The sequence below is a fragment of the Sturnira hondurensis genome, unplaced genomic scaffold (assembly GCF_014824575.4).
Source record: "Sturnira hondurensis isolate 20B ecotype Veracruz unplaced genomic scaffold, ASM1482457v3 Scaffold0016135, whole genome shotgun sequence".
Taxonomy (NCBI): domain Eukaryota; kingdom Metazoa; phylum Chordata; class Mammalia; order Chiroptera; family Phyllostomidae; genus Sturnira; species Sturnira hondurensis.
In genome coordinates, this window is record NW_028088766.1 from 251603 (window position 1) to 274610 (window position 23008).

Consider the following 23008-nt stretch of genomic DNA (forward strand, 5'->3'; position numbering starts at 1 on the left):
GGAGAGGAACATCAATACGTGGTTGTTTCTCCCACGCCCCTGCTGGACACCTGGCTCGCAACCCAGGCATGTGCCCTGACTGGGAATCCAACTGGCAATATTTTGGTTCACAGGCCGGCACTCAGTCCTCTGAGCCATACTAGCCAGGGTCTTATAGGTAAGTATTGATCTTATCCATATTCTACTGATAGACATTTACAGGTTTCAAATGTAAATTGACTTATCTGAAGTCACATATCTTATAAATGGCAGGCTAGGGAGCCAAACCTGTATCTGCTTCAAAGCCCATGTTTTTTCTCCACAATGTGCCCTCTCTAGTTCTCAACTATAGGCTCAAATTAAAATCAATTACATAACTTTTTTCTTTTATTTTTTAAGTTCAGGTAGCCAAGCCACATGCTAATGATGAATCTGAACTTCTGGATGCATCTGTATTTTTCAAATGCTGTACAGGTGATAAAGGTATACAGCCAGGATCGAGTCCTCCACAGTGACATATCCCTCTCAATCTCCATCTCCTCTTTGGTGACAGCCTTCCAAGTACCAGAAAGAATTTTTTTAAAGCACACCAGAGAGCTTTGGTGGATTGCTCTTCTTCTAATATTGAAATAATAACTCATTGTCCTCCTCCAGTCCCTGTGTTCTGGACACAACAGAAACATCAGTGAGAGTACAAATCCATCCAATCCCTTGGGCAGATAAGAGCCACAGTTCTATTTGGATAATAATCCAAACCTAGTGAAGAGATTTTAGAAGAAGAAATTCAAAGAAATGAATAGACCTGAGACAAGGGCAGTGGAACAGTTATTTACCAGCCATGTATTTTGAGTGAGTTGTTTCAAGCTTTAGAAGCCTGTTTTTTCCACATGTTTAAAATTGTTGTAGTATGTCCTGCCTTCTAAATTCTCACTGTTAATAATAGTAATTGTCTCATGATATGGGGGTCTGAAGACCTGAAGGTCAGAGAGGGAAGTGGTTGAAGCTGCCTGGCAGAGTGTGAAGAAGCAGCCCTTAGTATTTAACCCAGCCCAGCACCTTGAAACAGTAGATCTCCCAGAACTATTTCTAATGATCCTATAACGTAATCAACCTGTGTTGTATTTTCCTTTTTACAAAACTGCATTTTTCCTCCCTTTCCCTCTACTTCACCTCTTGTGTTTTATTAAAACTGATTTTCTAAAACTTCCTTGATACATATTCTGAGATTGCTCATAGTTTTTTCCTGCTATTTCCCAATTATATTATTTTGGGGGTAGAAAAATAACATTGGTTTTTATCAAGCATTGTTATACTTGGAGATATTTCCAACATTAAGTGTTCATGAAAACATCTTCAACAGGGGAGAGCAATGGGGGAAAGTTGCGATGACTATAACCGAACAACAACAACAAAAGAGACTTTAAAAACAGAAAGTTAGGATGATTTATAGCTGTGCAGTAAAGAATTTAGCTTTCTCCAAAGAGAGATCAGGCCTTTGTCCTCAATTAGGGGGACGTAATCTATGTTGCACCTACTAGGAATATCTTTGTTCAGTTTGAGGTCTGGCCACAGTGGATCTTAGTATGGGGCAGGCCACTCCTCATAGTCTTACCTTAGGGGTAGGTTACCTCACCTTAGGGATAGGTCAGAAAGACCTACCAGATGATTTAGGTGTCTTAAACTGGAGGCTGAGTTTAACTGCTTGGACAAACAATGGTTCTTCCTTAATTAAACCTAAATAAAAACTCTAGACGCTCAAAGGTTTGGTGAGCTTCCCAGGTTGGCAGTGCTCTGTGTGTTATCACACATCAGTTCTAGGAGATAAATGCATCCTAAGGACAATGGAAGTTTGAAACCCGCCCAGGACTTGGCCCTCTGTGTTTCTTTCCTTGGTTAATTTTGGTCTGTATCATTTCCTTATAATAAGCTATTACTGTAGACACAACAGCTTTCAATGAGTTTTGTTAGTCTTTCTAGTGAATTACATACAATGAGAGTAGATGAGGGAACCCTTGAACTCACACTTTGTATTGGAAGAGACACCAGTCTTATGAGGGATTGTGCCCTCAGACTTGACAGGGTGGCTGCGTGCTGGTAACGGTGTTATGGGTTGAATGTTTCTGTCTCCCCAGTATTCATACGTTGGATCCTAACCCCCAATGTGACGGCAATAGGATGTGGGGCCTTCGGGAATGTGTAGCTCACAGGAATTGCATTTAGTGTCCTTATAAAGGAGACCCCAGAGATCTCTGTCACTCATGCTGCTCTGGAGGACACATTGAGAAGGTGCCAGGAAGCAGGCTCTCACCAGACATGGAATCTGCCAACACCTTGATATTTGACTTCCCAGCTTCCAGAACTGTGAGAGGTAAATATTTACTGCTTAAGCCACTATGGGAGTTTGTTACAGCAGCACCTCCCAAAAAGGCTAAGACAAGCAAATAACATATGGTAGATACCAGCTGATCAAATCTGTGATGTTTTCTGCTATGGAGTTTCCAAAAGTTAAAATGATGAGCAAAGTACCATTTATAAAAATAATAAAAAAGACAAAAACCAAAGAGAAAAGATTAAAGCAATTCTTGCATCATTTTTGTCCATCCATTTCCTTTTAGTGTCCAAAACATTGATCTATTGGAACTTCCAAATTTCTCTACATTTGAGAACATTTGTTCATTTCTTTCAAAAATGAAATGGAAATAAAGAAATGCTGTAGAAATCCTCGGATCTTGTTTAGTACAACTTGCGATCTCCCACTCTCCATACTGAAAGTATACAGGCCAATACAATGCTCTCACACCATCTACTGCAGAAAACTAGTCAGAGCCACTGACACTGAAATCTATATCAAGGGAAAACATTTAGATGCAAAGTTTAAAACCAAGTGATCTAATGTATCCAAATAACTTCACCTACTAGATGTTTTAATGTTTCTTTCTATGGAGTTGAATGTTTTACTTCAACCCAATATTTGGCAATTTGAAAGCAAGTGTAACTTAACTCACTGATCTAACACATGTTTTATTAACAGATAACTGTTTTTTTCTCTGTCAGTATAAAAAAGCTATGAACTTTGAAATAATCTGTGAAAAAACTATAAAGATATCATGATGAAGTTAAATAACTGGTAGAAGGTGAACTGTGAATTTAGAAACACAGTTTTCTTATATAAATATTCATAGTAGGAGAAAGGCCAGACATACTAGTGGCCACTCTTAAACACTCCCATTTGGAGTCAGATATCTTGGCTTTTGATTCTTGCTCACTAGTGATAATAAGCAAGGCATTTCACTTAATTCCTCTACTCCTCAGTTTCTTCATCTGCAAAATGTTAGTAGTAATTACACTTTTGTCACAGGTTAACTGTGAGGATTAGGTGAAAAGTGTGTGTATGTGTATGCATGTGCATGTTCAGGGTTGGTACAGCATAGTGTATGGCATAGAATAATCTCGCCCTCAAAATTGTAGATGCTATAATTATTACCAATTGCATAAATAATTAAATTGCAGATCATTTATGAAATTCAGGTCATGCTATAGAACCTTCCTATGAAGAAATAATGTACGGCATTTATTAATTGAACAATAAACAAGTGGATAAAAAAACTATGATACATTTATACAATGGAATACTACCCAGCAAAAAGAAAGAAAGAAAGAAAGAAAGAAAGAAAGAAAGAAAGAAAGAAAGAAAGAAAGAAAGAAAGAAAGAAAGAAGGAGCTCCTACCCTTCATGAGAGCATGGATGGATCTGGAGAGTATCATGCTAAGTGAAATAAGTCAGGCAGTGAAAGACAAAAACCAAATAATCTCACCTATAAGTGGAACCTAATCAACAAAACAAACAAGAGTGCAAAACAGAACAAGAGACAATGAAATAATGAACAAACTGAGTAGCCAGAGGGGCAAGGGGAGAGGGATAATGGGGAAAAATAGGTGAAGGGCCATCAAGGACACATGGACAAAGCCAAAGGGAGTAGGTTCAAGGGTGGGAGGTGGTGGTGGGTGGGGCAGGGGGTGTGGTGGGGGAAAAATGGAAACAACTGTACTCAAACAACAATAAAAATATTAAAAGTAAACAAATATATAAAAGGCGATTTAGGCCTCAGAATAAAATGAAATACTGTTATTTTGTTTATTCCCAAGTTCAAATTGTCAACAGAAAAAAGTTTTTGTCTATTTAATTACTAACTAGCTGACGTTGACCTTTGAGCTTAATAATAGCAATACAACTTTAGTACTTCAAGTTTACAATGTGCTTCCTTGTATATTGTTTTATCCAAATATCATGAAATTTGAAAGATAAACTGTTCTAAGATTTATTAATATTCTATTTCACCAATGAGAAAACTGAGGTGCAGAGAGGGTAAATAAATTGCCAGGGGTCACCAAATTAGTAAGTGATAGATACAGGATTCAAACTGGAATCCTTTAATTTCAAGTTAAATTTCAAGTTACTTTCAAGTTACTTTGAAACTTCTCTTACTAAATTTCATTAAAATGTATTCCATTTAATTTTTAAAATAAATTTTTAAAAATCCTCACTCAATGATATGGTCATTGATTTTAGAGAGAGAGGAAGTGAGAGAAAGAGACAGAAACATTGATGTGAGAAACACTGATCCGTTGTCTTCCGCACACACAGGATCAGAGCTTCCGCACACTCAGGGTCAGAGCTTCCGCACACACAGGATCAGAGCTTCCGCACACACAGGATCAGAGCTTCCGCACACACAGGGTCAGAGCTTCAGCCCATTTAGTGTACAGGATGGCACTCTAATCAACTAACCACTTGGCCAGGGCCATTTAATTAAAAACAATAATAATTAATCTGTCTTATAAGAATACTCTAGGAAACATGTGGATAAACTAAAATGGATCAATTTATGATGCTTAGGAATAAAATATTAATATCAAACATGACCTTGTAATTCATATGAAGAGGAAAAAACGGTTCATACTCTCCACATGCAAAGATAAAGCAATCACGTCTGCTATCACAGAAAAGCAAATCCTCTGCTTTTATTGAAGAAGAAATTTATTCAAAAAAATCTCTTGAGATTGTCAACAGACTTCAAATGTCTTACACACAACAGGAGAAAATTTTAACTTATATTTTAAATGATTTATTCACATAGGTTTTAGAAATAGTAAAAATAGTGGATGTAGCAAGCAGCAATTTTTTTAGCTCTCTTTTCATTATTAGGTTTTAACATAGTTATCGTAACACATCTTGATTTCCTTTTATTGGAAAAGATTCTTTGTACTGGAACAATAAAAGTATGAACAGCAAACAAGACATTTTCTATCAATGACAAAAACTTAGGTAATTTAGATTTTACTATTAGACTGCAGTGTTATTAAGAAAAGATAATCTAGAAGTAAAATAAAGAATCATAGGCATTTATGAATAACTGCCAGTTTGACAATGCTGAAAACTTGAGTGGATTACATAAAGCAAAAAAAAAAAAAAAAGGATGTTGTTCAAGTATCATAAACTCTTACATGAAATAAAATAAATTAAGAATTAGATAAGTTTCTAACAAAAATGATACAATTCCAACAGGAAGAATAGGTTCCCACCAAGTGGGCCCTATCACATCAAAGAATTTCACAATGCCTTCTAGGGCTGTATGTCCAGACTGCAAGGATGCCAGTGCCTTATTTATGCAAACACTGCAGTCATTAAACAAAGGCTATTTTCTGGGAGGTTTTTAATGGTGATTTGCTTCAAATACTAAACTAAAATCTTATATTTGACTTTCTGTTACAGTGTGGATTCAAAGTTAGTCATGGGATTTACTAACAATAAAAATACAGAACGTGCTGACAGGGTCCAGAGGGTAGAGGGGAGAGAAGCACAGAGTAAAAGGGGATGGACTCACATGAATAAGTATGAAGGACACATGGACAATAACTAAGACGGGGGGCGGAGATGGGAGGGGGGTGGGGAGCACTGGGGGGGTGCAGGGCTGGGAATACAAGAAAGAAAACTGTACTTGAACAAAAGTTAAATAAATTTAAAAAAATAGTTCCATACATTTACTAATGATGAAAGTAAACATATCAGGATCTGAATTAGAATCTGTAGTATATATAAACATAAGGAATTAGAAACTTGTAAGATTAATCATTTTATAAAGGCAGTGGCAAACAAAAAATTATGTTTGTTTTTATCTTGGAAACAAACAAAGAGAGAATTAAAAGAAAAAAAACAAGTAATGGGCACAGGGTCTACCAAGATAAATAACATCAATATTGGGATTCTGAAATAATTGAATAACATCAGATGAGTATTTTTATTGGTTACCCCAAGGCTAATTCCTTTAATAAGTACTGATCAGCAACTCTCCCCCATTCAACATGATTTTCTGGATCACCTTCAGCTACTAAATAAATATAGCTGAGTTACTTGTGGGTTTCAGAAACCTTAATTTTTACCTCTGTTCAATTTTAGGGAAACATTTCACCTCTGTATTTATTCCAAGTGACTAGAGTCATCTGAGACAACTTTAATATTTGTATCTCTTACTTTCAAATTATTATGAATTAACAGAACATCATAGATTTAGACAAGAAAATACTGTAGTAGAATTCTAATTATTATAGTAGGTAAGTGCTGTGGAAACTTAATTTGTTTAATTTGCTGGGGTAACTTAATGAGACCTTCCTTTGAGTCTACCATCCCACACTAAAATTTCTTTGCATAGTTTTATTGGCTCCTGACTATATTCTATCTTCTCTTATTCTCAGTTTTCTTAACTCATAAAAAGTAACTATTCTACTTCCCTTAGCAGGTGGGCAATCCTTGTTTCATTGGGAAGACTCTACTGTGTCTTCTTTCCTCTCCAAGTCAAAATCCTACTCATTGCTATACTCTACACCACATTCTCCTTCCTCTATTTCTCAGAGGAAGCACTTCTACTACTTGCTATTTATTCTGAAACCATGCTTTTCTTCTACTGTGCTGCCCACAAATAATTCCTTCTCCTATGTGTCTTCCTTCTTTCTTTCTATTGGTTGTAAGCTTTTATGAGAGGCTATCTCTTATTATTGCCTATATATTCAGCTTTTCCTCTCCCCTGGTCTTTGTTGCAAACTTCTCTCAGAAAAGCGTTACTCACTATGTCCCATTTTAAAATTTCTAATTGACTCAATTTCCTTTCATCACAACCTCTCCTTTTGTGTTACAGTTTATTGAAACTCTTTGCAAGTCATTTTTACTGACCTAATGGTAAGTCTAATCACCTAATATTAAGCATAATCCCACATACCTTCATGAAACTTTTGACACTGTTGATCGCCTCAGTGCCCCCACATAAAACTCTCTCTTCTCCGTCTTCTACATCCCTCCCTACCTCTATCTCCATATTTCATTTCTACCTTTATTTGTTTTAAAGATTTTTGAGTCACTTGAGTTTCCAGCGTTCATCATTCCTTCCCAGCCTCTTATTGGCTTGTTAAGGTAGGGTCCACCTTTGCCTGTATCTCTTCACCTTTTCCATGTTTCCATTCACTTCTATTAATTCAACTAAATACTTATTTTTAGCCCAAGTAAAAGGATTGTCGAGATCATTAATAGTGAAGGATATTTAAAGCAATAGCCATGGTCCAACTGTGGTCCTAAAAACCCCTCAAAGAGGTTTGCTGCCTCTAATTCCTCCCACTATCCTGATCCAATATTCTTCTAATGTGCAAAGTACTTTATTTGCTCTTGAAAGTTCTTTATTTTTTTCTTAAGAAATTAGACTTCAGGGATAAAGTTGGTTGTAGATGAGAAAAAATGAAATCTTAAGGAAATTTTTATGAAAGTTACTAAATTAAGTTGTTGGAATAAATAAATATAGAATATACAAATATAGTTCAGCCTACAACTATAAATGCTAGTTCTTTTTATATAAAATACAATCATGTAGAAAAGTTTTTTAAATAAGCACTCCTGTGTATTCACTGAAAATTAGTCTGCACATTAATTTTTTACTGTAGTTTCTGAATCATCCATTTGTCTGGCTTAATTAAATAATTTTAAAGTATATAGGCTTCTTCTAAAGGAGAACTCATTGTTAGGATATAATCTATTCATTCTTCTTTTCATTTCCTTTGCACATTTTTTGTGGTTTCCAATTTTAAGCAACAACAAAAATACTTTGCAAGGAATAAAGACGTTATTGTATTTTCTGTGTCTAAATAATCTGTGCTCACATTTTTTTAGGATGATGACCTGTAAAAATGTATTCAGTGCTAACAATACAATCTGCCTGTGTGGACTATTCAAAGAGGCAAAAAATAAAAGCAAATTTTGATTATATATATATATATATATATATTTACAGTACTACTTTGATCCTTTCATTTATATCTGTATTTTTCATTATTAAAAGAACATTAAAAATGCCAGAAAGGATAAAGCTCTATTTTATGTTCAGTACTTTCTCACACTAGCCCTTGTTACTTTCAAGAAATTTTAAAAATCTGAATTATAAACACTGCCCCTTTACTATCATATATATTATCTACCTTTAACTTTTGGATTACCATTGATCTGTAAAATTAAAATATATGATCATATCACTTCTCTCTTTAAAAACTTAGTTGGCACACCACTTTGTACAGGAGAAGGCCCACGCCCTAGCGTCTCTCACTCAGACTTGCCTGTCTGCCATCTCCTCCCTCTCCCTACTCGTGCCTGCTTTTCTTCTCTTCGTCCAAGTCCATTTAGTATACTCTTTTTAGTCACCCTCCATACTATAGGTAATTTTTTTCTCTAGGAAAACTTAAAAAATATTTTTCTATCATGATGTAATTAACAAATACCATTGCATAAGTTTAAGGTATAAAATGTGATGATGTCATATACCTCTATATTCCAAAATGATGACCGCAAAAGGTTAGCTAACAGAGCCATTGCCTTACATTGTTACTCACCATTTTGTTTTTTATTTTTATTTTTTTGGTGGTGAGGACATTTAAGATCTACTCCCAGCAGATTTTAAGTATGCAATATAATATAGTTAACTATAGTCACCATGCTGTACATTCAATCTCCTAACCTTATTCATCTTGTAATTGGAAGTTTGTATCCTTTGACCACTATTTCCCCATTTTCCTCAACCTCCCCATCCCTGACAACCACAAACCTATTTTGTTTCAATGGGTTATACATCTGTATACTCCACATAGAGGTGAGATCATACGGTATTTGTCTTTGTCTGCTTTACTTATTTCCCTTAGTATAAGATTCATCTATGTTGTTGCAAATGGCATAATTTCTCTAGGAAGATGTTTTTTAACACCTCTGCTTTTCCTCATTCATTACTCTATTTTGTAATACTAAAAAAAGTAAGTAAACTTTGTACTTATTAAACCTTGTGCTTCCTTTCATTTTCACAATAGTCATGTTGTATTGTAATTAATTTTTATTATGGTAAAGTGTACATAATATAAAATTTACTATCTTAACCATTTTAAGTATACAGTTCAGGAGTGGCATGGCCTTCATGTTCTGCAAAATCACTACCATCAGTCTTCACAAATGTTCTCATCTTCCCAAAGTGCAACACTGTCACTAAATAACTCACTATTTTACTTACTTTTTACCATGTCTGTCTCCTATACTAGACTTAAGAGATGAATGGTTCCTTTATTAATATGAGCTTTGTCATTAGATATTCATACCCAGTACTGAACATAATGTCTGATTAAAAGAATATGCTCAAAAGTGTTCGTTGAAGTGTCATGATCAAAATCACATTTCATATCACCATATCGACCAGCCATATCAGATTATGTCAACTTTCCAGCTGGGTGGATCTGGGTACTATTATGCTAAGTGAAATAAGCCAGTCAAAAAAGACAAATACCACATGATTTCACTCATATGTGGAATCTGATGAATGAAATAAACTGACAAAATAAAACCAGAGGCATCAGCATATGGAATAGACTGGATAGATCTCAGAGGGGAGGGAGGTAAGGGGGATGGCAAGAGATTAGCCAAAAAACATACACACATATATGCAAAGCCCACAGACACAAACACCAATGTGGTGAAGGCTGGGGTTGGGGGAGGATTAGTGAGGGAGGAATTGGGAGAAACAGAGGATATCCGTAAGAGTGTCAACAATCAAACAAACATATTCTTTTAGAGGTGTTCGGTTTACAAAACAAAAACAAACTAAAACAAAATTACCTTCAATGCTTTCTCATTTCACAAAGTATTAATTACAAATTTTGATCACGGCATGCAGGGCTCACTAAAATCTGAGTCCTATCAATCAACCATCTACTTCTACATCTTTTCACAACTTGATTCTACCAACACAGCAGCATTCATTATTATTGAAATAACCAACTTCAGGTTTTCTTAATCATACTGGTTCCTCAGCTTAAAACATTTTCTACCAATTTTGAAGTCAACCATAGTCTTCCTTCAAAGGTGAGACTTTTCTAATCCTTTGGTTTACAGTATACCCTTCTCTCTGCTCTTTTGCACTTTGTTTGGGCTCCAATTTTGCAGTTAGTTAGTTTTGCACTAAATTATATTTTCTGTATCTATTTATATGTTCAACTTCATCACTTGAGGGCAAGTTACACCAAAAAATGCATAATTCTTCACTTATATTATGTTTTCCTATTCCTTTCTGTCAGCTACTCACAAAATTTTCTGAATATAATATTTCTCAATAATTATATTTTGAAAGAACAAAGATTTTACTCAATGTGATACACTGAATCAATGTATTTCTGTTTATTTAGCATGCCTAAGGTTGTTCAAACTCTACTAATAGGTAACAAACCATGTGAAAACACTGGTCACAACAAACTCTATACAATGAAAGTTGACAAATACATATTGACCACAAGGTTTATATTACTGTACTGATGAAATACATACAAATGAGAAAGATGTAGTTCATTTGCTCAGGGAACTAACAACCTAGGGTTAGACAGGTATTTAATTAACCCTAGTGCTTGTTGAACAGTCGTACTAAGTGCTGAAGCAGTAAGTGTTAGCTATTTAAACTGAGGAGCAATGACTGTTGGCAAGAAATAATAAAATATTTCATTAAAATTATCATGGTATCTGAACTTGGGTTTCAATAGGAAAGTATAATTTTAATGGGTGAGCTGGAGTTGTGGAAACATCCCAAGAGAGACATTAGCATAAAATTTAGAGGCAGGACAAATGTTGGCTGCTTTCAAAAACAGTGAATACAATAATTTAACAAGACCTTAGTCAGATCCTGCAGGGGTAAGGGGACTTAGAGCTGGATTTGTAGGTAAGACCATCAAAGAGATTCTTGAGTGTACATTACAGGTTTATGTAATATATATTGTTACACATATGTTAATATAGTACATTATATTATGTGATTAACATATTGATATGATACATATTATATACATTATATATCAGACAATGTTATAAAATAGTGAATATGATTGAGGCTTTACTTAATAAGTTTAATTTTGAAGGATAACTTAGTAGAAAGGGATAGGAGATAAGAACAGACAGAACTTTATTATAAAATCCCAGGTGTGAAATAACGAACACTTGAATTAAGAGTACATGGATTGGAAGGGTAGATTGTGGAAACAGTTAAATATATGGTTGGAGCTGCCTGAATACAGAGAGTTATAACAAATTCAAAGACAAGAGCATTTTCATGTAGGAGAGAATAGTGTCACTTTAGGAGAGATAACCTCTCGGGGCTAATCTGCAGTGGTATGTAACTTCCAATATTATTTTGCTGATATATATGTATTTAGCACAATGCCCTGAGGTTTAAGGTACTCAGTAAATAGTAGCTATTGTTATTATTAAGTGATTAACAGAATGACCAAGTAAGGAAAATAACATTTTACTCTAAAATGTTCATTGTTTTGTGTATAACATAACAAAAAGTTTTTAAAAATTCAAATGCTACAAAAATAGTATATATACTTGGAAGCACCTGAGACAACCCATAATGACAGGTTTGTACTTATACATAAAATTTGTTTTCTAACCTCACAATAATGTAATATCACTATTTGTACTTGTACAGAATTAGGATCATACTATCCACCTTCTTTCTTTTTGTAATGTTGACCATTTGGAGTTCTTTCCCAATATAGTTGTTTCACATTACTTTTCATAATGCTACTTATTTCATTTCATCCATGTGCCATAGAGAACCTAAGGCACACTCAGGAAAACTAGATAGAGATTCAGGCCTAACAGTGCGCATGGTCCATTTGTATATATTAGAAAAATTGATCCCAGTAAGTACCAGCCCTGCAGGCACATTTTTTGATTAGCAAACCCTGAACTGAATTTTAGTCTCTCCCCTTAGTCCCATGCTGTACACCTGTGGCAGAGAACAATCCGTGCAACCATTAGCAAAGCTGGGTGGGAATGCCAAACCAGTGTTTAAAATCTGTGCAGCTCAGAAAAGAAAATGAACTTTGAGCTGTAGATTTGGTTTCCTTTCTGTAGAAGTCATGGTTGAAGCCTTGGATGGATGAGAAAAGCATGAAGCCTCCACGGGAGAGATTGTGTAAGGAAAAGGTATTAAGGGAGATAATTCCCAAACCATCTGTGAGAATGGCGTAGGGGAGAAACGACAAGAGACACAGAGAGACAGAGGGACTCAGATAATGGAATAGACTCTATTAATGTAATGATGATAACGTCTATTATCTTTTAGACTCTGTATATGCATTTACATATATACTGTTATATGCATACGTGTCTCTACCAAGGTAACACTTGTAGTCTGAAGCCCCGCAGTGATTTCTCCTTCTGAGTGCAGAAAGTGCAATAATTCAGAAAATGTTTGGATAAATTTTTGGCTATCTGCACTGTCATTATCACTACCAGAAATTCAGGAACCAGACAGGTTCTGCTAATGTGGCATCCTCATTCTCCAAGCTTGCTATATGAACTCAGGAAACAAACAGATTTGACTTAGGAGGGATACCTGTACATAGATAATAATTTTAATCTGAAATCTGAAGCATTAAATAAAATTTTCCTCTAACTCTGGTTCATTTAGTCGTTTTCAAAAATTTTGTTCTAATAACTGATTATTTTGGTCTATCTTACATATTTTTATTTGGCTCTTAAGAATGTGCACTTAAGTAAGTTTTCCTTTTTTAAATAAGAAAATTTTTCTATTTATTTTTTAAAATACCTTCTTCAATTACTTCCTCTAATATCCAAACTTTATCTAGTTCCCCTTTCTAATGCTGCCAATAGCATGGATTTTTCTAAACTGATTTTGTCAGGTTTCTAAATGTATCTTTCCATCAGTAAATGATGCCCTCCTTACAGAAATTTCTTGTACAGTTTGTTGTTACTATAGAGAACCAAGAAGCCAAACCGTGTCCTCTATTTTTTTAGTATTTCATTATGAAGTAAATAATAGCATTATTATGAAGAGCTGACTTTTTCCTATGTACTTTCTTTAAAAGTCACTAATGATTTTTAAATAACTTATTATTAGAAAACTAAGAGATTTTTATTTTATTTTATTTTTTTGCTGGGTCTGTGCCATTCTAAGTAAGAATTCAAGTTAAGCCCCGTGGAAATTAATTATAATGAATAACAATGACAAAATATATTGAAGTTAATGAGTATACAATTTACATAAATAATTTTAAAAAACAAAAGCATTCAGAAAGGCTATAGTATTTTAAGGGTAATTTGAATGATTCAAAATGTATTTAATCTATATGCAAGCAATCTCTATACCACACTGCCTACGGGAGACTCTAGTAATAGTTGGGGGCTAAAACTGCACTGCACACAACAGTCTACAATCTTGTCTCCTCTTTTGTTGTCAACTGCTGTTTTCCCTTGGTATCAGCAACTGGGCTATTGAGCTGCCATTTCTGGAGCAGTTTCAGAGCCTCACTGGAATGTATGAAACATTTTCATTCAGCATAAATACTTCAATCAAGAAGTCCCCTACACCCTTGTTCATGATGAATAGAAACTTTTTCACTGCCATATCAGGCGAGACTTTCAAATTAGTAGTCACCACACCTTTTGTTTGTTTACCCTTATCAATAAAATATTTTTCATTCAGCCAAAATAAACATACGCACACATGAAAGTCAAAATTAACAATGATAAAATACAAACACTTAATACTTTCTTCTTGTGCATTCTAAGAATGAGCACAGGTAATATGCGTATTCTCTCTCATAGAAGGACTGAGTTCCTCTTGTTATTACCCATTATCTCACAGGCTCTTTACCAGAAGTACCGCTCTCTTCCTTTTGTTTAAACCATCCGGTACATTTTAAACCACTGTGCGACCTTTTATGCTTTTACCACCGCTAGCCTTTAATTCACATGGAACTAATTCTTCCTGTAGTTAAGTCAATTATTTCTAAAGTTTGAATTGTTAACCTGGAAGTAAACAAAAGCATATGTAAACTTTCTCAGTTGCCCCAGATTATTTTAAAGAACAGAGAGTTTGCACAGGGTAAGAGTTTTAGCTTGTTTGAAAAATGTGTGAATTTGTTCATGTCTGTAGTATACATATAAATATTACTATGTTAAGAATTCATTTATAATGCATGATTAATTATATTAAGCTCCCACTTCTTTAGTTATTTATTAAGTAATTCAATAATTACTGAATTATTTTACTATGTCCATTACTAGCAGTGATATTTATATCACTCAAATAAACTGGAAAAATCACCTTACTAATAAAATGTGTGTGTGTATGTGTGTGTGTGTGACAGAGAGAGAGAGAGAGAGAGAGAGAGAGAGGCCAGGCTATTTTAGTGGCCTACACAGATTAAATTTGTTATATATATTTATATATTTGTTATATATTTCTAATGTCCAAGTTCATTTATGCACTAATAACCAAAAGAAGAAAAATCTTCTAAAGAAAAATGACTCTTTAAATCGGAGATGATAAATAAAATACTTCCTTGGAGTCATGAATGAGATCAAAAGAAATGGGCTCAATGATGCCTCTAAACACAGATACCAGTTTTAGAGGATGAGAATAACAAGGACCTGAGAGAAAATATATTTATATCTACAAGGAATCAACTTTATTTGTAACATTTTCTAAGTCTAACAGACATTGTACATGTTCTCCAACTTGGGAGCTGTGTTTTCCTTCACAGAAGGACCGGCGTTCTGACTGCAGACCTTCAGAATCCCCGTGGCACTGGCTCACAGGTCACTAGCTTCTCCCAAATTTCCTTCCACCTCTCCCTGGCAGGTCTGAACACCAGAAATGAGAACACATGACTTTGGCACCAGTGTCAAGAGGCCTTGTCCAGTGGCATATACAGAATGTAATTTACTTTTTTGTGACAGTTTTGATAAACATGACGTACAACACGAGAGATAGTATGTTAGCTATATTGCACCTCGAAAGAGGAGAAAGTTTGGTATGTTACCTCCTGATTAGCAGCAGCTAGTTCTTCTTCCAGTGCAGAGACTCTTTCTAAAGAAACCCTCAGTCGTTCCCTTACCTAGAAGAAAAACCGAAATATAATATGTGCTGTAACGTACAACCCATGCATGTTAAGCTGTTAATCCACCATTAGTGTTATCAGAGACAGTCACAGTGGGCTATTATTCCACTATTTATAGTCCTAAGTGCTCAGCAATACATTGTCACCTCATAGTTTCACTGTATCAAGAGATTTCCTTTTAAGTCAGTCCTTTTAGTAGTTCAGGATAGATTTTCCCATGGAGTTGGAAGTAGACTCATCTTGTTTTCAATTCTGATTCATGGTAAGTGGAGGCAAAGTTTAAAAGTATATAATAAATTCATCTGAAAAATGGTCACTGATTAAGCATAAAAAGTAGGCAAGGAAACTTTCTATTTCTCTAAAATAATAAATCAGTTGTCGTCTGGCGTTTACTAGCTTCAAAACTGATTTGTCCAAGAGAAAGTGATGCTTTAGGCTCTGAAATACACTGTCCGTGGCTCATATGCTCATATGTATTGATTAGAGGCCTACACTGTTATGAAGAAATTCAAAAGTACCTTGTTCTGCAATTTCTAGTTAGCTTCCAGGTACCAAATTCAAACCTTATATTTTATAGAACTAAAGACTCTGCACATTTAGTTTGAAAACAATTATGATTTACAAATGTTTCATAAACAAATAAAATTCAGTGTTTCTTTTATTTTTGCTTTCTTAGAACTTCCAAAATTGTTGTATTTATTACATGTTCATATATATGCTCTATATTTATTACATCTATTCAAAAGTATAAATATTTTTATCATGTAAAAATACTACATTTATAAAAATTTAGAAAATAAATTTGACTCAAATAAATGACTATAGCAACTTAATTTTCCTTAAGAAAGAAAATCAACAAAATTTATAGCTTCATATTAAGATGTAATTTATGGTGAGTTTTGAGTATTTATGAATTAAGAAAGATTTTTCCATGGGAATGTTACAGTATTTGAATAGTGAATATGCATTTTAGTATATAATTATATTTATAAACTTTGAATTTATTATAATTTTGGTAATTCATTGCGTGAGTGTTTTAATGAATGGTATTTTCTCTTTTTGTAGATTTAATGGAGACTATAAATTAAACATTATATGAAACATATAAAAACATACATAACAATTTTAAGTTGGAGTTATAACATTATTTTCTAATTAGCAAACAAATAAAAAGCACTAGATAAATCCAGAATATAATTTGAAATTCTTTAAAATATCAATTACATATTCGTACTATCTAATGATGTCTGTTACATATTCAGGTGACTAGGTGCACTTAACTCTTGAAATAATCTTGAGTAATAAGGAATAAGTATCTGAGTGGAGTTCAACATTAATTGTATTTCATTATGCTCAAATTCTCCACAAACTGTTAATATAAATACATAAATGGATATTTGATATCAAAGGCAATTATGCAGATTTTTCCATGTTACCTTGGTGCGCTAGACCGACTGCCAGGTACCAGTGCTGCTGGACAAATATCTAACTGAACATAAAAATGCATAAAACTAACTCCTATTAATGACTGAACAAGAGCTACCTGAAAGGAAGTTTTTGATGATTTGACTTGGGGAATACTTTTTAATGAACATCTTGGATAGATGCCAAATCTTCCTATTTCCCAAGGCAGGTAAATGAGCAGGACTGCTGATATGTGGACTGCAGATATGAATAAAAATGCTAGGAGAGGTGCTCAGTATTTAACGAGGATGGTTGTAAAGTTTTATGCCCACTTCCCAAAATACCTACTATTAGAGATGGGTGTTCTGATAAAGGTTTAGGAATCCTAGTTGATGAAAACAGCAATTTGAAATAGTTAAATATAAGTAAATGATCTCACTATATGCAACACTGGTCAGGTCACATTTAGATTGTTGTGAAGATGTAAAGGTACCGTACTTTAAAAGATACACTAACACATTGGAATGTTTCTAAAAGAGTCATTCAAGTCATTTAAGAAATGGCTGAAACCAGGCTATCTTGTAGGTTAAAATAGCTTCCTGACTTTCTTTGCTCAACTGAAAATCATAGAAACTGTTTGAGACTGTCTCCTATTTACTACAAATTAAACATGTATATTTTCATTATATTGAGCCTTTAAGAAAATTGAGTTACCCCTCAATAAATTTAGAATAGCATTTACAACTTGAGATTATATCATTCACAAAGTAATGAATTTGAAGCTGTTTTTACAAGAAAATAAAAAATTATTAATATACTTTGAATTAATATTATAAATGTAAAATTACTGGTATATTGATATAATATAATATCAATATAATATAAATTTTATTCACATTTATATGAGAATGCATTTAATTCATTTTGCACTAATTTCAGCTAAACTTAGTAAGAAAAATGGGTAGGAAAAGAGGGTAACTTTTCCATGGTTTAAAGAACCGTTATAGTTTATCCTGTGTTCATAGCTGGAACTCCACTGACACAGAAAAAAATAGTATCTCTGACAAGCTTTTTAACTTTTTAAAAATATTTTTATTTATTCATTTTTAGAGAGAGAGGAAGGGAAGGAGAAAGAAAGTTAGAGAAACATCAATGTGTGGTTGCCTCTGATGTGTCCCCTAATGGGGACCTGGCCTGCAACCCAGGCATGTGCCCCGACTGGGAATCGAGCCGGTGACCCTTTGCTTCACAGGCCCACGCTCAATCCACTGAGCCACACCAGCCAGGTTAACTTTTTGTTCTACTCTGAACATAGCATCAGCGGAATGCCATAATTATCTTTACTTTTCTTCTCAGATTTCCTTTCTTCCCCCAAATGTTGACACCATTGTCTCGATACTTAATTTTTTCTGTTTTTTTACTATTTAATCATGTTTAATTAATCAATTTTCTGCATAGTCTTTAAGAAATATCCAGTACTCATTTGTATAGCTATAGTGGAACCCCCAAATACTTTATGGATATCTAGAATATTTGATATATAATTTCTTGTTATATCTATTTTCTTCATAATTGTATAAAAATAAAGATAAGTAATTTTCTTCCCAAAAGATGTTTCAAGACCACAGAAATTTTATTCCTGGAAATTAAAATATATCCCTAAACATGACAAATCTGTTTCAGAATTAAAGGAAACTGTTGTGGGATGAGCATATATTTGAAATAAAAATTAAGTCATTGACAGGGTTTCATTTTAGAATTTTCAATCCTATGATAACACCACTTGTGAAAAATCTCTGAACACCAGAAGTTCAAATCCAGTTTTGGTATTGTGATATTAGATCATAGAAAAAATGGAAAGTGTATATATATTTAATATTTTTGCTATAGTTCCCATATATATTTTGTATATATTTTTTAATAAGACAGAAACCTGTACTTGAACAAGAATTAAATAAAAATTATATTAAAAAATAAAATAAAATAAATAGTCAGTGATACCTGAGTAATAGCAAAGCACACATATACTTCTCATTTCTTCCAGCCAACAGAACTGGTGATGGATAGTGCTCTCAAAATTACTGTTGGCCTTAGCTAATTGTGAAACTTCCACCCTACAACTCAGTGGATGTATAAATAAGGGCATCAGCAATGAAGACTGCTCCTCATTGTGTTGTCCAGAGCATGCTCAGACTTTTTCACTGTATTTAGCTCTTCAGGTGTTCTAAGCCCTGTGTCATTAAGTTGGTAGTTTCTTTCCCTCAAGATATGGCTAATTGCATCTTCATTTGATCTTCTATTTAAATTTGAATATATTATCCATAACAAATTAGAATTTATATGTTTTATACCTGTTTCTTCTCCCATTCTTATTCTCATGAGAAGCTGTGAGCTATTCTTAGGAAACTTATCTATGAAGTTGCTTAGGCACATAGTAATTTCCTCAATGACTAAATGAAATACTATTTAAGACAAGCATGAGAATCAACAACAAGAACAGTATCTTTACATAGTTTGAAAGTTTTGTCAATATTGAAACATGTGTGTTAATAGTAACATTCATTAACACTCACTGAGCATTTGACATATACTAAACATGGGCTAAGAGCTTTACATGTCAGGCCATACCTAATCCGCATGACAACTCAACGAGGTAGGTGCTATTATTCTCTCCTCATTCAGAAGAAGATGCTTAGAGAAGCCACTCATACATGTCCATCCAATGTCAGAGCCCAAAGTTGTAAAAGTTTTTCTTTAGGCTGTTCATCATTACTTAGTTGATGATCAGTTCTTGCTCCTAAACTCACTGGTATGCAAGGCACCACTGGTAAGTTATTACACCTTGTTTCAGCTTCTGGGGCCATGGTAAAAAATATTTCTTTTAATTATGATATGCTCACTGAACTGAGAGCAATTATCTCTACATACTAAGTTGTACAACACCATTTTCTTCCTAAATGTACTCATATCCATTAGGGTATTTCTCTTAAAAGCTGTTTACTGCTTTTTATTCATTCCTTCATAAAGGTATTCCTCACTTACATAGTGTGGAGTGCATCTAGGGAGCATTCCAAACCACACATTCTCAAGTACTTTCTTCATTCTAGTCATGTTAAACTTTTTTTCTGAACAGGCCATGCTCTTCTTATAGCTCTGGGTTATTTTATATATTGGTCATATTGTTTAGAGTATCTTTATTTCTCTGCTCAAAAAAACTTGGCACATTTTTAATACCCAGATCAAATGTCCCCTCTGTGAATACATCCTTGACTTTCTTGTCACTTTTTCTGTGACTACAAATCACATTGTACACATCTCTTCTTAGCAGTGCTGGTTATTGACATGTGAATGTCCAACACTAATTATAAACTCCTCAGCTGTAAGAGCAATGTATTATTTATCTTTGTGCGCCAAATGCTTGCCAAGAAATGTGACACATAACAGATATTCTATAAAGGCTTGAAAAATCTTAACAATGAACTTTTGTAACAAGAAAGAGGATATAATATCCAACTGTTTACTTATGATGATAAATAAAACAAAATTAAGTATATTAAGTGATTATTTGATAAGCCATATTAGTTAATATTATATTTATCAGGGATCTTTATATAATTTTCATTTGGCTTCATTCAAATTTATTTATAAACTAGTTGCCTCTCATAGCTAAAATGAAAAATAAAATAATTTCCTCAATAATATGGAAGATAGAATTATAGTTGTCATTCTGTACACACTCTATATAATCCCCTACTCAAAGAACAGCTGAAAGACCAATGATAAAAATATACATGCAAATAAGTATTAAATAGAGCTACACTGTCTGCATGTCAAAACCTATTACGCAGTAATAATCTGTACTTTGGATTTTAATGCTCAGAGCTTGTCAGATGTTTTACAACGAAGTGACCCAATTCCCACTGTACAAAATCCTAAAGTTGTATTAATTCTAAAATTTTCATTCTTTAAAATTTACAAAATGGAAATCATGTCATAAGCCTTACTAATCTGCAAAGGGTATTATCATCATATTGGCTTATTTATGTCAGTAAAACATATCTGAGGAACAGCTGAAAGAAATTTATAGCTGTTTTTAAGACCTAAAGCAGGTTTTTCTACTAATACTTTATGCTGTTAACATACAGAGACTTAAAAATGTGAATTCATAACTGTGATATTAGAGACTAAAAAAATGCTTTGTTCTAATATATACATTGAGATATGTTTAATTTATCATTAATAGTTTCCAATGTTGGCATCTATATACATGCATTTCAGAGACAGGTAGAGGAAGAGAAAATGAGAGAGAGAGAGAGCGAGAGAGAGAGAGAGAGAGCAAAAGAGAGACAGAAGCTGAATGACAGCACTAAATTTCAATAGACTATCTGCAATAGGACCATAATGTACCATAATAGAAGTCTAACTTGATAAGCCATAGATTCAGTGACATTAAAAAACCATAGGTATGAATATTACCAACATACACACAATAATCCTGTTGCATTTATTAAAAACGACTCTCCTACAACTCAAATGTGTTCCTCTGAGCTGACTGACATCAGGAGTCGTGCACGCCACGGCTGAAGACGAGGAGCACAGCTGCGGCGATCCTCAGCAAAAACAGTTAAGCGGCAAACCTTTGCCGACATTCCACCTTTTTCCATTTAGTAGATAAACTTTTAATTCGTTTTTTTGAAGTAGAATTGACATATATAATTGTGAGAACCCTTCTACAATACTGCACCTTTTCATCCAAGGCCTTGTGGTGCTCAAACAAAGATTTCAGTGCCTTGAGAACCTCGACTTCACTGGAGACCCCCGAGGGGGACTGGGCTTGCCGTTTCACCACCGTCATTCTCAGGGACCTTTCATGCCGCGACACAAGGCACTCCAAATGCTCCAGTAACAGCTGTGGGGTGAACAGAAAATATATATGGTATAGGTAGATACAAGTCACTAACACCTGTAAGTGACTTCAACCTTAACAGAGTGAAGGTTAAATAATATCTAATGATAACCTCAGATTATAACGCAGGTAAGCAGCATAGAAGTAGAAACCTGTATCTAACCCAGGGCTCATAAAATACATTTAAAGTAAATTTCATTTCTATCATATAACAAGTTACTGAATTTAAAAATATAATGCAAATTTTATGCACTCATTTAGAAAATGTAGTCAGTATGAATTCAGTAGAAGTAGAATGCAACATAATATGTGTGACCCAATATGAAAATTATTAAAAAACATTGTGCGATGCATGATCATCTTCTTAACAGTGTTTAAAGCCAAATTAATTTCATTTCTATTTGGTTATTTTAAAAATGTTTAATAGAAGGAAATGATCATAATCATCACCTAGCTTTAAATGTGATTGTAATGATAAATAATCACATGTTGTATAGCAATTACAGTGATAATCATAATGACATGCTGTTCTAGTAACTATGGTCTCATAATCACTAATAATTATATGTTCAATTATTCTTCAATTATATCATAGAAAATGTATGCAATCAACTGGAGTATAGTAACTGACATTTGCAATAGTCTTTTTGGGAAACAAAGGTTAGAGGACAATTTTTACATCCTTTTTATTTTTCAGTGAAGGTTGACATACAATATTATATCAGTTTTAGTGTACGTCATTTTAAACTAAGTAGTCCAAAACCTGCATTTACCCAGAGTGGTCACTGGGGCTGAGTCAGGCCGGGAATAGATAGAAGTCCAGTGAACAGTGTTTCAATTATGTTCCAGACTCTATGTTCTGACCTTCCTGGAGAAATTTTGCTTTGAAATGTTTCATGACTTGGGATTCACTTTTGTTTTGTTTTATAAGAGATCTGCTACTAAAAACAAAGACACATATAAAGAAAATAATAATAATAAAACTACTGGGTTATCAGTATTAAAATGCTCTACAGAAGAGCAACACATGACCAGTCTGTTTTGTAGGAGAGCCTTTTAGAAGGACGGTGAAATCACAGGCTAACACATGGTGTTCGAGCATAAAAAAAGGTAGAAGTTACTCAAACAAGAAGAAAAAGCAGGTGTAAGATACTGGGGTGGAAAGAAATAAAGAGAACAATACTTTTTCAGGATTGTTTCCTAAAGCTTACACTGTAATGAAAAAAA

General features: G+C 33.9%; 1 protein-coding gene across 16 annotated transcripts in view; it reads right to left on the reverse strand.

Moving 5' to 3' along the window:
• Window positions 1-23008, reverse strand: part of PPFIA2 (PPFI scaffold protein A2) — a 472168-nt gene that overhangs the window by 164175 nt on the left and 284985 nt on the right. For 13 of the 16 annotated variants that reach the window (XM_037065742.1, XM_037065741.1, XM_037065754.1 and 10 more), the window contains 2 exons: window positions 21620-21784; window positions 15394-15468 (listed from right to left, as the gene is read on the reverse strand). In XM_037065742.1, the coding sequence (XP_036921637.1) occupies window positions 15394-15468; window positions 21620-21784 (240 nt within the window). The remainder of the gene's footprint in view (window positions 1-15393; window positions 15469-21619; window positions 21785-23008) is intronic. The other 3 variants (XM_037065747.1, XM_037065750.1, XM_037065751.1) reach the window with 2 other exon arrangements.